Source organism: Centroberyx gerrardi, chromosome 24 (assembly GCF_048128805.1).
Source record: "Centroberyx gerrardi isolate f3 chromosome 24, fCenGer3.hap1.cur.20231027, whole genome shotgun sequence".
NCBI lineage: Eukaryota > Metazoa > Chordata > Actinopteri > Beryciformes > Berycidae > Centroberyx > Centroberyx gerrardi.
In genome coordinates, this window is record NC_136020.1 from 19,104,433 (window position 1) to 19,119,500 (window position 15,068).

At 44.4% G+C, this 15,068-nt stretch overlaps 1 protein-coding gene across 1 annotated transcript in view; it reads right to left on the reverse strand.

Moving 5' to 3' along the window:
* scube1 (signal peptide, CUB domain, EGF-like 1) overlaps positions 1-15,068 on the reverse strand; it is a 106,694-nt gene that overhangs the window by 85,079 nt on the left and 6,547 nt on the right. The window contains exon 3 of the mRNA XM_071910107.2: positions 4,573-4,698. Coding sequence (XP_071766208.1) covers positions 4,573-4,698 — 126 coding nt within the window. The remainder of the gene's footprint in view (positions 1-4,572; positions 4,699-15,068) is intronic.

The window sequence follows — 15,068 nt, forward strand, 5'->3', positions numbered from 1 at the left end:
AGAAGGAGAGAAAGAAAGCGAAGCGTCGACTTCACTGGTTTTGATTCCCTTCACACTCGTCTGATTTCACACTTTACTGCCTCGTTTGATCCCGGGTTTTAACGAGCGGCGGCTCGTTAAGGCGCCGTCCAATAAAGCGTCTCTCCCCGCTGCAGTCAGGTGATGACACCCGTCACATGACTGAGGCGGTGCGGTAAATAACCACAACACAAAGTGCGACACACCAAGCTAACCAACCAGCACACAGCTGCAGACACTCAGAGCCAATAAACAGCCAGCCGAGGAAATAAACAACTCAAAACACTATCAGACACATTTCCACTGACACCAAACAACACAAACAGAAAACTGGCATGCTGTAAACTCCTTGTTGTTCAATAAAAGTTATTCATTTTCAAGAAATAAGTCTGTGAAGTGCCGGTTCAATGCAGGGGGAAAAAAATCCTATAAATGTTTGGCGCACAGATGACTAATCTGTTTATATTCATAATTTATGCAGCAAAAAAACAAAAGAGCGAAAAGCAAAAAGTCGCAGCAAACATTTATTCCTTTGTTGATTGTTCATTTTGAAGTTAATAACTTTCCCTCATGACATTTACCAGTAACATAAATATTGATCGCCAAATGAAACAAAACTGGTTGGCTGGTATTTGAATGTCATGTTTTAGGGCAACGGGACGAGTAAGCAGAGGAGATTTCAGTTAAGGTTTCCCAGCAAACATTTAGACGCTGAATAGATGTTGATATGACGGCCTGCAGTAACACTGAAAACCTGTAAGTATACTGCTGAAATGAAAAATGAGACGCTGTCTGTAGTCGTCTGTAGCTGCTAACTGAATCTGTGCTGTAAATTTCTCTCATGACTCCCCAATCTCCTCCAAAATATCTCTTCTACTCCACTCCTCGCCTTCTACCGTTCTCCTTAGCTGTTTTCTTTCCTCTCTAGCTCTTCTCACACAGGAATATTATCAGGGCATCATCACTGTGACCTTTGCACTCTTGGTTTACTATTGGTTGTTATTATGATGATGATCTTGCAGCTGATTCTTCCATTGCACTCATTCTAAGTGGATCAGAGCTAAATGTTTTGAATGTAAAATGTAACTCATCATTAATGTGATGTGAGTGGGTGATGGAAAATTAAATTCCATTGTTATATTGACGCAACACACTTAGGATTCATCTTTCTTTACATGACTGAAGGGAGAAGTGAAAAGTCAACCTGAAGATCATTTAAAGGTGCCATATGATTCAGTTTTTATGATTTTGTTTTCAAATCTCTTATGGATCAGGATAAGAATAAGGCTCTTCATGATGTTTTGCAAATACATGTAGTTTAGTTAAAAGTGTATTTATTGAAGGAATTTGAAGGCTAAGTCATCACAATACTGGATCCTGATTGGCTGACAGCAGCAGCTCCTCTAATTCAAATGAGGTAAACCTGCTGAGTGGAGGCTTTCCAGGTCAAATGCTGCAAACTTAGTGAGGAGAGCCAATCAGGATCAAGTCCAGCTGTGATGCGTTCACTGGAGTTTGTCTGAAACTGCCTGGAAAAAAGGGTGAATTTTTAAAAAAGGAATAACTTTAAATTTACCCACTCAAACTAAATTAAAACTGAACAAGTTCTTCATTAAACATCTTTGATCATTTCTACACTGCAAAAACTGACAGACTTGTTAAAGGATAAGGCTGACTACTGATTACTGATTATTTTCTGACTTCCCACGTATCGTTTTTAGCCGTCAACCCGGAAGTCATTGGCTCCAATTGTAAGCTAAAAACCTTGAAATACAGCTCACAAAGACATAGTTTACATTTTAAAAATCGCTAACTGTTACCACGAAAAGTCAGGCTGTTGTAGTTATTACCAAATCAAATTCAAATGGGAACAAATTCTTCATTACGCCGGGGACTATTTTCGGTGCTACGGAACTACTTTCCTGAGATCGCAAAGTGTTTACAGCCGCCTTATTAAGTTGTTTGAGGAAAAAGTCGGCCGGCCCGGTGCATCGCGATGATGAAATATGTTGCCCAGAGCAACGGCATGGCTCTTTGATGTGTTTTTAATAGTTTTTTTTAATACAATGGAGTTCTATGGCTGCTGGGACATGAGGCTTCATTGGGCACCGGCTACATGGATGAGACTGATTTTGTTATTTTCATAGGATTTGTTGACGGTAAGCAATGCATTAAAAAAACACCAGCCTTATTCTTTAAGTTATTTTATCTTGTCTCCAGACTTATCAAGCTTATTTTAGGATGATTTTTGTGAAATCATCTCACTGCACTGGCAGATAATTTTACCGGTTTCAACAAATTTGACTGATAATGTAACTTGTTTCAGGACATTTACTTGGTGAAAGTGAAATTGTCTTGGAGAAAGTTTCTTGTTTTCTTCACTGTTTTATGATGATTTCTTGAAAGAAGTCATATTGGCATGTATCAAGTGAATTTTTTAGAAACCAGCAAGATTATCTGCCAGTGCAGATCACAAAATAAGCTTGATAGGTCTGGAAACAAAATAAAATCACTGGACAACTCAAAAATCAACTGCCTGAAACTGACTCTGCGCTGCTGCTGCTCCCACTCAATCTCTCCAAAGGGTCGGAGAATGAGCTACAATACTTACAAGCGCCAAAACATTTCTCACCAAAGACGTTCGGGTTACACGGGGCATCCAACATGACAGATTTTTTTATTATCATTTTGCTCTCGTCGGTCGGCGGCTGGGGACCGAGGGGGATGAGGCTGCGTGTTGCGCAGAGCAGAAAAACATTTGTCTGGCTGACGCTGAGTCAATAGCGCAGCGCTGGGGCTAAATGGGCCGGGGCCGCGGGTAATAAAGCAGAGAGCGGCGGCCGGCCGGCCAGCGACCTGCAGGCGATATCGCTGGGAGAGGAATCTGCAACCTCCCACAAGAAGCACACCGACACAAACTGCAGAGAGGATGGAAGCCCTCCAACCGATGACAGAGTGACTCTCCAGAGAACAGAGAGCCGAGCCAGACAGGCTTAACAGACACAGAGAGAGAGAGAGAGAGGGAGAGAGAGGGGGAGGAAGAGAAAGAGAGAGAGAGAGAGAGGAAGAGGGGGAGAGAGAGAGAGAGAGAGAGAGAGGGGGGGGGGGAGGGGGAGAGAGAGAGAGAGAGAGGGGGAGAGAGGGGGGGGGAGAGAGAAAGGAGGAAGAGAAAGAGAGAAAGAGAGACAGAGGGGGGAGAGAGAGAGAGAGAGCGAGAGAAAGAGAGAGAGGGGGGGAGGAAGAGAAAGGGACAGAGGGGGAGGGAGAGAGAGAGAGAGAGCGAGAGAGAGGGGGAGGAAGAGAAAGAGAGACAGGGAGAGGGGGGGGAGGAAGAGAAAGAGAGACAGAGGGGGAGATAGAGAGAGCGAGAGAGAGAGAGAGGTGGGGAGGAAGAGAAAGAGAGACAGGGAGAGAGAGGGGGGGAGGAAGAGAAAGAGAGAGAGAGAGCAAGAGAGAGAGAGAGGGGGAGGAAGAGAAAGAGAGAGAGAGAGAGAGGTAGGAAGAGAAAGAGAGACAGGGGGAGAGAGAGAGAGAGAGAGAGAGAGAGAGAGGGAGGAAGAGAAAAAGAGACAGAGGGGGAGAGAGAGAGAGAGAGGGAGGAAGAGAAAGAGAGACAGAGGGAGAGAGAGAGAGAGGGAGAGAGAGAGAGACAGAGGGAGAGAGAGAGAGAGAGCGAGAGAGAGAGAGGGGGAGGAAGAGAAAGAGAGAGAGAGAGAGAGCGAGAGAGACAGAGGGGGAGGAAGAGAAAGAGAGACAGAGGGATAGAGAGAGAGAGAGAGAGAGCGAGAGAGAGAGAGAGAGAGAGGGGGAGGAAGAGAAAGAGAGACAGAGGCGGGGAGAGAGAGAGAGAGAGGGGGAGGAAGAGAAAGAGAGACAGAGGGGGAGAGAGAGCGAGAGAGAGAGAGAGCGAGAGAGAGGGGAGGGGGAAGAGACAGAGAGAGAGAAACACACACTCTTACACACACTCACTTAGACACACATCAACGCACGATCACATACTTAGACAGATGCACACACACACTCATGCAAGGACACGCACACACACACACACACACACACATGCATACACCCACGCACTCACACACACAGAAGCACACTCACTAATGCACAAGCAAGGACAGATACACACGTACTTAGATAAACAGATAAACAGACACACTCAGATACACACAAACACACTTAAAACAGGCTTCTCACAGTCCTGGAAAATCCTTGAAAGTTTGTGGATTTCGGCAAGGCCTTAAAAGTTTTGGAAAATGAATGGATAGCCTTGAAAATACTGGATTTTTTAATTAAAATACAGCATCCAAATTCACTAATATGCCTCAGCTTTCTCTCTCCTTTGTGTTGATAACAGCAGTTTGAATTAAAATTATTAATTTCACCAGGATTTCTTGACTTGACTAGATCAGGAGTAAATAAAATGAGGCCTCTATGACAATTTTTTACCTTGAAAGTCTTTGAACTTGATGTCCAAGTGAGTGTGGGAACCCTGTTAAACACACACACACACACACACACACACACACACAGAGGAAGAAAGAGAGTCGGTACCCAGACAGTTGTGTCCGTCGTGTGCCAGCATGAAGCCGTCGTAGCAGGTGCATCTGTAGTTTCCTGGTATGTTGATGCATTCGTGGACGCAGCCGCCGTTGTAGTCGTTCTCACACTCATCCATGTCTGAAAGAGGAAGAGGGGAGAGAAGATTTAATGTTTTGAAAGTCACTGATTGAGATGCGAGGGAAGGAAGGAAGCGGGAGGAAGGCACCTAAGTTACTGGGATAGAGGGAGATTTAAAGGATAAGACAGGTGTTGTGCAAATCATCTCTATATTCTTCCTGGTTTGTCTGCACACAGTCAGCATAGTTGGAGATATCAGCGCTCGTTTTCCTCTCTTCAGAAGTTTGCTGCCATTCATTCTTGTCCAGTATAAAAAACATCTTCCACAGAAGTTGGAGCGAGAGAATCCATCACAGAAAACATGAAGTCTTCATTTGGTTTGGTCAAACTTTTCTGTTTTCTCCTTATTTCATTATGCTGAGTTGAGTGTTTTCATCTCAGCGCTGCCAGTCTCCTCCAGGAAATAATCCCTCAGAAACACTTTATTGTCACATCCATGTCTTTTTATTTAGGGCGTCTTTGTTCATTTCAAGCTAGGTTTGACACCGTAAATGTTAAAAAATCTAATTACATACAGCATGCATTGCAAAATGATTGGGGGAAATGAAAACTAGACATAAACATAAAGGATAAAACCCTAAATGACACCGGTATTCTCCTTTAAGAAGCTGAGATAGTGTAAAAAAAAAGGGACTTTTAATGTGACATGGTGTAAAAAGTGATAAGTGAAGTGCGAACGCTTCAGCCTGTCATCAGTGCTCTCAATATCATTATATTATGTCAGAATGTCACTGAGTTGTAGGAGAAAGAAATGACAAATGACACGAAGGGAGGGAAGAAGGAAGAAGGAAGAGAGTCCTGCATCTGACATCTCACACCAGGTTTACAGTGAAGGGGGACATGAGGGAGAGGTGGGTGGGTGTAGGTGGAGGGGGGGTGGAGGAGGGTGGAGGGTGGAGGGGGGGGTGGGGGGGGGGTAAGGAGAGTGTCAGCCGGTGTTTGCTGAGCCAGCGGAGGCTTTCACAGCAGCCACTCACAAGCGGTTGCCATGCGGAGCCACTTAAACAAACAGTCCCCCCCCTCCGTGTGAACAGCAGGAGATCCGCCAGGCAGCGAGGGAGGAAGACCCCAACCCACATCCTCCTCTTCCTCCTCCTCCTCTTCCCCCTCTCCCTCCTCCTCCTCTTCCTCCTCCTCCTCCTCCTCCTCCTGCAGGAAGACACAGTTCAGGTATCTGTTTTCTCGGTTCCCAGCAGGCGCCCCGCTCCGCTCCGCTCTGCTCTGCTGGATCTATCTGCGGACTCCTCTTTCACTTCCCCGCGCCAAATCCGATGTCAGCGTGATGAATACGATGTCGGTTTGACCGCTGGCGTTTCAGTCCGCTGTCTGGCCACATCCCACCCTCGCTCTCTCTTCCTGTCTCCCTCCCAGCCTCTCTGTCTGTCTGTCTGTCTGTCTGTCTGTCTCTCTGCCTCCTCTCGTTTGACTCTTCATCACTGCTGTGTGTCAGTGTGCATCTCGTCCGCCTACCTGTCTGTCAGTCTGACTGTCTGTCTGTCTGTCTGTCTGTCTGTCTGTCTGTGTGTCTGTCTGTCTGTCTGTCTGTCTGTCTGTCTGTCTGTCTGTCTGTGTGTCTGTCAGTCTGTCAGTCTGACTGTCTGTCTGTCTGTCTGTCTGTCTGTCTGTCTGACAGTTTGGACTAAGGTCCGACTGATATGAGGTTATTTTGTGCCCATATTCAGTATCTTTAAATTTGACCATTTTCATGCCAAATAATGCAAGTACTCCATGTTTCTCCCAGGATTTTCTTCTTGTCAGGGTGGAAAAGCCTCTGAAACAGCATTTAGTCCATCATGGGACACTAAAACTCTCCACTGAAACCAATGCTAACAAAATTAGTTTATTGTCAGCAGCTCTTTAAGGCAGGTTGACCCATCACACTTATTCAATAGTAGGGAAACTCTGAGATACATTTCTGCCTTTAAATGAAGAATTGATTTACAAGAAACATTATTGAACAATCAAACAAATACATAAAGTGTGCAAAGAAACAAAAATTTCATTGCAGGTTTTACAGACTGTTTTTATGTAGTTGTGGTCAGGGAGGAACCGATATCTGGCCGATATCTGGTATTTAAAAGAAAAACAATATTGGCGAAGCAACATCGCTTTCACACAAACTCTCAGCTGTTTTTGAATGTTTTCCTCCCACAAAATATCAAGTAATATGAGGGTTCCTTCATCGGACAACAATGAACAAGCTGTACCCATCATGCTTTTAGTGTTAGTTATGAATTATAAATAGGTGTATTATTTTTGTTTTTCAGTTACTACAGAAATATACATTGTACTGGACACATTTTGATAGTGTGCCATTTGGATACGTTTTCACACTCAAAAATGTGGACAGCAGCAGAATAATGCAGATGTACAGATGAATCTTTAGGTATATTGTATCCGCAGTGGACGACGCTGACAAAAAAGGTCAATATCGGCCTGATGTGTCGGTCTGTCCCCAGTCTGGACAGCAGGACTTGTTGGGAAACTGGGTGGAAAACTGTCAGAGATTCAGGTTGCCAGGTTTGATGGATGGGTGGAGGCTGATGGCTCCATGAAGGAATGAGACGCTGGCACTGAGCAGCGGTGGGCGACACACACACACACACACACACACACAGACAGACAGGCACAGCGCTCAGCCTCCACATCCTGTGTGTGGACATAACCCAGACCTGGACACACACACACACACACACACACACACACACACACACAGACACACACACACACTCACGCAAGGACACACAGACGCACACTCACACACATTGACATAAGAACACATGCAAGCGTGCACAAACACACATACTGTACACACACACACACACACACACACAAGAACACACTTGAACACACACTCTCACTCATACACACACACACACACACACACACACACACCTAAGGACACACACACACAAGCATGCACACAGACACAAGAAATGCAAATGCATACATGCAAACATACACACACCCGCACATAAATACACACACACACTGAAACACATAGACACAAGAACACATGCCAGTATGCACACACACACACACACACACACACACATTCACAGCGCTCTTCACAGAGACCTTCTGTCCACAAAACATTTCCTCTCGGCTGATCAGCAGAAGTTTGCTGCAGTGTTTCTGGCTCCGGTCCGTCTCACTCTGAAGAGTCCGGGAGCAGACGGACATGAAAAGATCTCCGTCTGAGAGGTTCCACTCGGTCGGAAAAAACCCCGAGACGAAAGCCAAATGAACTTCTTCACCGCCGAACACCGCGGAGACGGAGATGTGCCGTGTTTACCGAGAGCCAATTACACAAGCCGGCGTACACTGACGCGTTTTAATTCTCTGTTTGTTTGCTCTCTCTCTCCCACACTGACAAAGGAACTCTCTGCCTCCTCTGCCTTAAAGGACCATTCAGGTTCTCTGCTGGTTCCCTGCACTCCCTCACTGTTTTACATCACTGTACATCGTCTTCTAATGCTTTTCCCACAAGTAAATACTTTAAAACAAATGCGTGACAAACAAATAAGTTACCCCCAGAAAAGAAGGAGGCAAATTAAAGTAAAATCTAGCTTTAATTTAATTTTGTTTTCATTTTACAGACAGTAGCTGGTGGAAGTGTCTTTCCCTGGATTTTGATTGACAGAAGGCGGGTCCTAACTTAACCGCAGAAAATGTTAGCCATTGGTTGAGAGGAAAAAGTGGAAATCGGATACATAGTGAACCTGAAAGTTTTGCTGTTTCTTTACAAGCCAAAACCGGAAGTTTTCGTGATGTTCCCGAATGCGCGCATTAAAGGAATAGTTCACCCAAAAATTAACTACTCACCCTCATGCCAAATGAAACACAGGTGAAATTTGTTAGTCCATTTAACACACAGGGAGGTTGCCAGGACAACTTCGTAGCAGCCTTCTCCAAAACAACTGAAGTCAATGGGGACCCGTTCTTTAGAGTTCCAAAACAAAAAGCCAAACAATCACACTGTGAATAGAAAGACCTATACACCATTTTTTGTTGCAAATCAATCAGCTGTAGTTAAGATTTGTACTAAATTATGGTGTAAATATACTGTAGGTCTTTTTGGAACTCTGAAGAACTGGTCCCCACTGACTTCAGCTGTTTTGGAGAAGGCTGCTATGGAGTCGTGCTGGCAGCCTCCCTGTGTGTTATATGGACAAACCTCACCTGTGTTTCAACTGGCATGAGGGTGAGTAGATGATGACAGAATTTTCATTTATGGGTGAACTATTCCTTTAATATGAAACGTACATCTTACAGTGAACAGAACTTATTTTTAAAATGTAAAAGTTTATAGCCTGATGCAACTTTGCAAAACAGATTACCTTTACCGACCGAATTAGAAGTCTCCAGTTGTTTTCTATGCCGTTTGCCGAATTGAATGAGGGCGAATGAGCCTGAGAGGTTTGGCAAAACTAGTTAAGAAATATTGTTAATTGTGGCGTCTGCATGTAGAAGCAGTCAGAATTCACATTAAATGAATGGAAAACGTAACAAATCAGTCAATCCAATCACACTGGATGGTGCTTTAAAGAGCGTTGGTGTACACAAACCCCTCGCTGCCATCAGCGGCTCATCCCACAGGCATTTGCAACCAATTAGGGCGAGCTGGAGCGGGAGGGCGTTCGGGTAATGACTGTTTGGACGCTTTGCGGCCCTGCCGGACAGCGTGGCTCGGCGCGGCGCGGCACCTCCCATGAGCTCCGCTTTTCATCTGTCAGCGTCGGAGAATAAAAAGGTAGAGAGTAAAAGTGAAAGAGCGCGAGGGGGAGAGGGGAGAGGGGCTCGGCGCTGAGGGTGAGGGGAAAGCAGCGGGTGATTAATTGGCGCTTTAATCGCTTCAAACAGGCAGCGGCGGAGCGGGGCTGCAGGCGGGGGAGCGGGGCGAGCGAGCAGAGCCGCTAACAGGAGAGAGAGAGAGAGAGAGAGGGCTGAGACTCACACCTGCCTCAGACCTGAAGCATGGTTCACACTCAGGGATCGCATCTGCGTCGCATCAGTTTGCACACATTTTGAGCGTGAAAACTGATCCCAATGGCACGCTAATAACTATTGTAGAGGAAAAAAACAGCTGAGAGGTTGTATAAAATGGAATTAGACCGATATATTGCTTTGCTGATATTGGCCTTATTTAAAATATTGGATATTGGACCGTCATGCCATCCACTGCTGATATGATGGAGGCTCCTCCCTGACCACAGCTACATAAAAACAGTCTGAAAGCAATGAAATCTTATTTCCTTTGCGTGTTTTAGTTATTCATTTAATTGTTTCATTATGTTTTTATGTAAATTAACCCTTCAATTAAAAGCTTAATGCATCCCAGAGTTTCCCCTACCATTGAATAGGTGGGGTGGGTCTCCCTCTTAACCCTAAAAGAGTTGAATTCAGTGGAGAGTTTTAGTGTCCCATGATGGTCTAACTGCTGTTTTTGAGGCTTTTCCACCCTGACAAGAAGAAAATTCATCGAGAAACACTGAATACTTGTAATTTTTTGGCATGGGAAATGGTCAAAATATCACCTATTGGTATCAGCCTTCAAAAACCCATATCAGTTGAACCCTAGTTTTAAAAACAAGCACCTATTTGCAGTGCGGGTCGAGCCAAAGGATTCTGGGATTCAAGTGATCAGCATGCAGAGTGAAAGCACAGAAGGACAAACCTGGAGATGATGGAGAGAGAGAGAGAAAAAGGAGTCTGAAGTGTGTGTGTGTGTGAGAGAGAGAGAGCGAGAGAGAGAGAGGAGGGAGGTGGGAGAGGATGACGAGGGAGGAGGAAGGTGCCTGGCAGGGTCGGTGCCACTTCCTGCCCCGGAGCTGTTGTTGACATCTGACGGCGGCGCCCCGACAGCTTCTGACTGCCCGCCGCTTCCGCTCACATGCGCACGTTTTCTAATTGGCGGGGAAATGTTTATGCTCCACATCTCATCAAGTGAATTAGGCACCTTCATTGACGGCCCCGCGCCCCCGCCGGAGGGGAGGGAGGGGAGGGGAGGAGGGGAGGGGGGGAGGAGGGGCGAGGTATGCCGCTTCCATCCCACGCAGGGTGTCTGCAGGTTTCAGCAGGCCAAATTCAAGACCGTTAATGCCAGTTAGAAAGTTAGAATTTAGACTTTTAAGACCATTTTCTCCACAAAAATCGACATGAAAAGTGAAATCGGAATATACTCGGTGAAGGAGACATATCAAAATTGGTGAAACCTCGCTAGAAAAGTAGCAGCGTAGGACATTTTTACGATATCTACAAGATTTAAAGACTTTATTTAACTGTATTTAAGACATTTAAAAGTATATAAATCAATTAAAGACATGCAGACACCCTGTTATGGGCATTTAACCTGATTAAATCTAATCTAATTTAAAGGAGACAATTTTTCTTTGAGAGAGCCAGATTTAGAGATTATGAGACTGAAATGCAGACCTATGACACTACTTTCATGTATGTAAACTGAGACTTATCACACTCTAATTGGCTTGTACATACAGTGGCAGCCATTGCAGAAGTCCTCCTTCATGCATTTAACCTGCATTTATCCTGCATCTATCCTGCGTTAAACACAGTGCTACCGGCAATTCTTTCTAATACAGTAGAATCAAATTTACATATTGTAAATCAAAACTCTCAACCATCTGGTGACGAGGCTATTCCTTTTATTCACTGCAAAAAACATCCATCTTAACGAGTCATTTAGTCTCATATTCAGCCTTCAAATCTTATTTTTCTTAAACCAAGAGAAAAATTCTGCCAGTGAGGAGAGATAACTCCACTTGTTTCCAGAGCAGTTTCACTTGTTTCAGGAATTTTCTAGAAATTAGAAGTCAGAATAAGGCAGATCACTGCACTACTATCAAGAAAATGACACTTGATTCTACAAAATTCCTGAAACAAGTTGATTTGCATTGGAAACAAGTGAAATTATCTAACACCACTGGCAGATTTTTTCACTTGTTTTAAGAAAATTACAATTTTAGGACTCAATAATAGACTAAATGACTTGTTAAGATGGAGATTTTTCTGCAGTGTTCTTCCTTATCCTTGTTTCACTCTCACAGTTTAAAAGAAACATTTTTCCAAACAGTTCCTCTTGGTGATGCAGTGAAAGTGCAGCAGCCGTTCTGCAAGCCTGCAGTAATAAGTCTGACTTCACATCTGTCCACATCTGTAGCATTAACTGTATTATATGGAGGATAAATTCTGCATTACTGACTGACAGCCAAATCTCCGCAGTAAGAGCGCGTGACAAAAGTCTCAGATTATCTCTGAAAGGAGAGAAAAGAGTCTCAGCAGACTTCTTTTACCATTTCCACTCTACCTTCTCCCGAAATAACAACCATGTGTGCTTATTCAAGAGGTTGTATGACAGGGCAAAACCAGAAACAATCCAAATATTATCATTTTTAAACTACACCGTGTCACATTCCATTAGCCCGTCAGAGAGGAGCATGGCCGCAAAGCAACCGCCTGCTTTTTAAAGTCAAGGCCAAACATTAGCGGGGATTTTCTCTTTGAGTGTTGTTTTAAACTAAGTAGCTAAGAAACCGACACACACACACACACAGAAAGAAAGAAAGATGGAGAGGGACAAAGAGAGAGGAGTATATGCAAGGATATGTGTTTGAGGGATGTTTGAAAATCAGTGTTTTGCATGTGCGTATCGATATAAAGACACAGAAAACGCATGCAAAACGTAATGTCAGGTGTGTGAAAGGTAAAGTCGATGCTGAGCTGGAGGGAATTTTCTCTGTTTGGACGCAGTGTGTGTCTTCATCTGGCAGAGGAGCCAGACTGGAGACGTTGCATGATTTAACTGCGTCTATATAAAGCCTCAATGAATCTGACCTGCTCCACCGAGTCTGAGTGTGTACAAGGAAGAGAGAGAGAGAGAGAGAGAGAGAGAGAGAGAGCGAGGAGAGAGGGAGGTGGGTGGGTGTGTGTCGGGGGGTTGATTGTGTGCGTGTGTGTGTGTGTGTGTGTGTGTGTGTCGGCAGCAGGGCGATGCTGAGGCCAGCCAGTGAGGAGAGCGGCTGACTGATGACGGAGATGCAGACGCCAGGCAGACAATGGCCTAGTAATTGTCTGCCACTTCTCCCTCACGCCCTCCTGCCTGCGCTGTCTCCCTCGCCATCTATTCTTCCCATGAGGTGCCCTTCCTCTCTCTCTCTCTCTCTCTCTCTCTCTCTCTCTCTCTCTCCATCCCTCTCTCTCTGTCTCTCTCTCTCTGTAAAGCAGGTCAGGTGTTCGTCGCTGCAGCTAGGAGACAAGCAAGTCTCAAGCTGCCAGTATTCTTGCTACTAGAGGCTGAACAAATCGAAAAAAAAACATTGAAATCGCAATATGAACTTCTGCAATTTCCAAATCACAGAGGCTGCAGTTAATTGCTTAAGAGAGAGGAGTGTTCAGAATGGATTTGTGAACAAGGTGTTTTAGAGCTGCAGGTAATCTCTGGTTCATGAATCAAGTACAATATTGGTGAAAATCTTTCATCACACTCAAACTCAGTAAATCCTGCACACTGACATATAGTTTTTTTTTTTTGTAACAAAATCACTTCTGTGATGTTCAATGTATTCCACAAGTTATTTTGTGATTTACTTTTTTTTTTGGTGTACCCACTTTCCCTCAACCTGCCTCACCAGCTTCCACTTTGGTTATTTATTTCCTACATTTCCCAGAATGCCTTTCAACAACCCCCCCGGAGAATGGGCATGAACGTCTTGCATTCAGCTGTGGGCCTACATGCATGTGGAGGGAGAAACAGTGACAGCACAGCAGTGTTGTCAACATGTTTCCAAGGAAAGTCGCCTCATAGTGACAGCAAGGGATTGAGTTTTTCCAGTCGAGAGAAAGTATTGCGTCCCTTACTCTATTTTCTGCTCCTGTCAGTGGAGAAACTGGTCTCTCTCCTCTTCTACGATGGGTTTCTCCCTGTATGATTGTTGAACGTCTCTTGGTGCAAAATGGCGGCTCTAGAAAGAAGCCCTCGCTCTTTGATGCTGAGGGTTTACCGCTGATGATCGCTGAAACATTTTCTAGAAATCTCTTGACATGAAGTCACGTCGTCTACATTTGGCCAGTTAGCCACTGGAATAAGAAAAATACACCACTAAACAAAAAAATGGGTAAAAGTACATCACCAATAGCTGTTTTTTAACAGTGTTTGTTTTAAGATGGATTTTACCTTTAAGTCTCTCTCCCGTTCCTTCACACTAGAGTAGTTGCTTCTCTACAAGGACATAAGCCCAAAATTGAGACTTGGGACACACACACACACACACACTCACACACACACGGCGATGGATGGCATGGGCAAGTTTGGGTGTTAAAACACACCCCATAATGAGAGGGAGGAGAAGAGGCTCCTATTCAGTGCAATGGACAGCACCAATGAAAACCAATCAATTAGCCTGCAAGTGACAAATGCTGAGTAAACACAAGGAGCCTTTCACAGGCCGCTGACAACTCTGTGGCAACCAGCCAGTCTGCTCGGCTCATCCCTCTGGAGGATCACACACTGTGGAAAATGTCTATTTTAATCTTATTCTACTAGTCTCAAAATCTGAGTTTTGCCAAACAGAAATTTGGAATACAACCATTAGTAAGCATAGGAGTCACTCTGATGAATGAAACTCATGAACCTCTTCACATTCACTTCTCCAATGCACTTTTACTTTACTTTGAATTCTTTACAATATCTTGACATAAAGCAGATCAGAGAAATCACCACTTTCAACATAATGGCCTTTGATTCAAGGAAATCACAGCATCAAGTAAAACTGTATTTTGGAGAGGGATTTAGGAGATTTAGGACTCAATATTAGATCAAATAACTTAAAAATGTTACGACATGTTTCTGCAACACACATCCCATCTATAGTCTCCTGCTGATGGAGTCTTCCTGCCCAGAACACTGAAAAAACAACAAAGTCCCTTCGATTCACAGTGATTCATCATATTAAATTCCTTTGAATGAATTCCCAATCCCAGCTCCCAGTTTGGTAAACAAGTGCACAATACTCTATCAACAGTCAGTCAGAACGCTTTGCCAGATCTTTCTCTAAACAGGGATTCAACTCTTGCTGTCTGGCACCGTTCTGCACACACACACACACACACACACACACACACACACACTAGCACATGTGCTGTAATGCTGGTTTGAATGATACACAACGCGCTCTGCTCCTCCCACATTCTCTCATTCTTCATTTGACAGCACGGGGATAAAAGTTCACATTTTTCCATAACGAGCGAGCAATATCAGCTCGTGGAAAAATCTACAGAGAGGGCAGCGTTCATAAACGCCAGATCAGATTTCAGAGGCGAGCAGCTTTCTGAGCAGCGGATTCGCCTGAGAA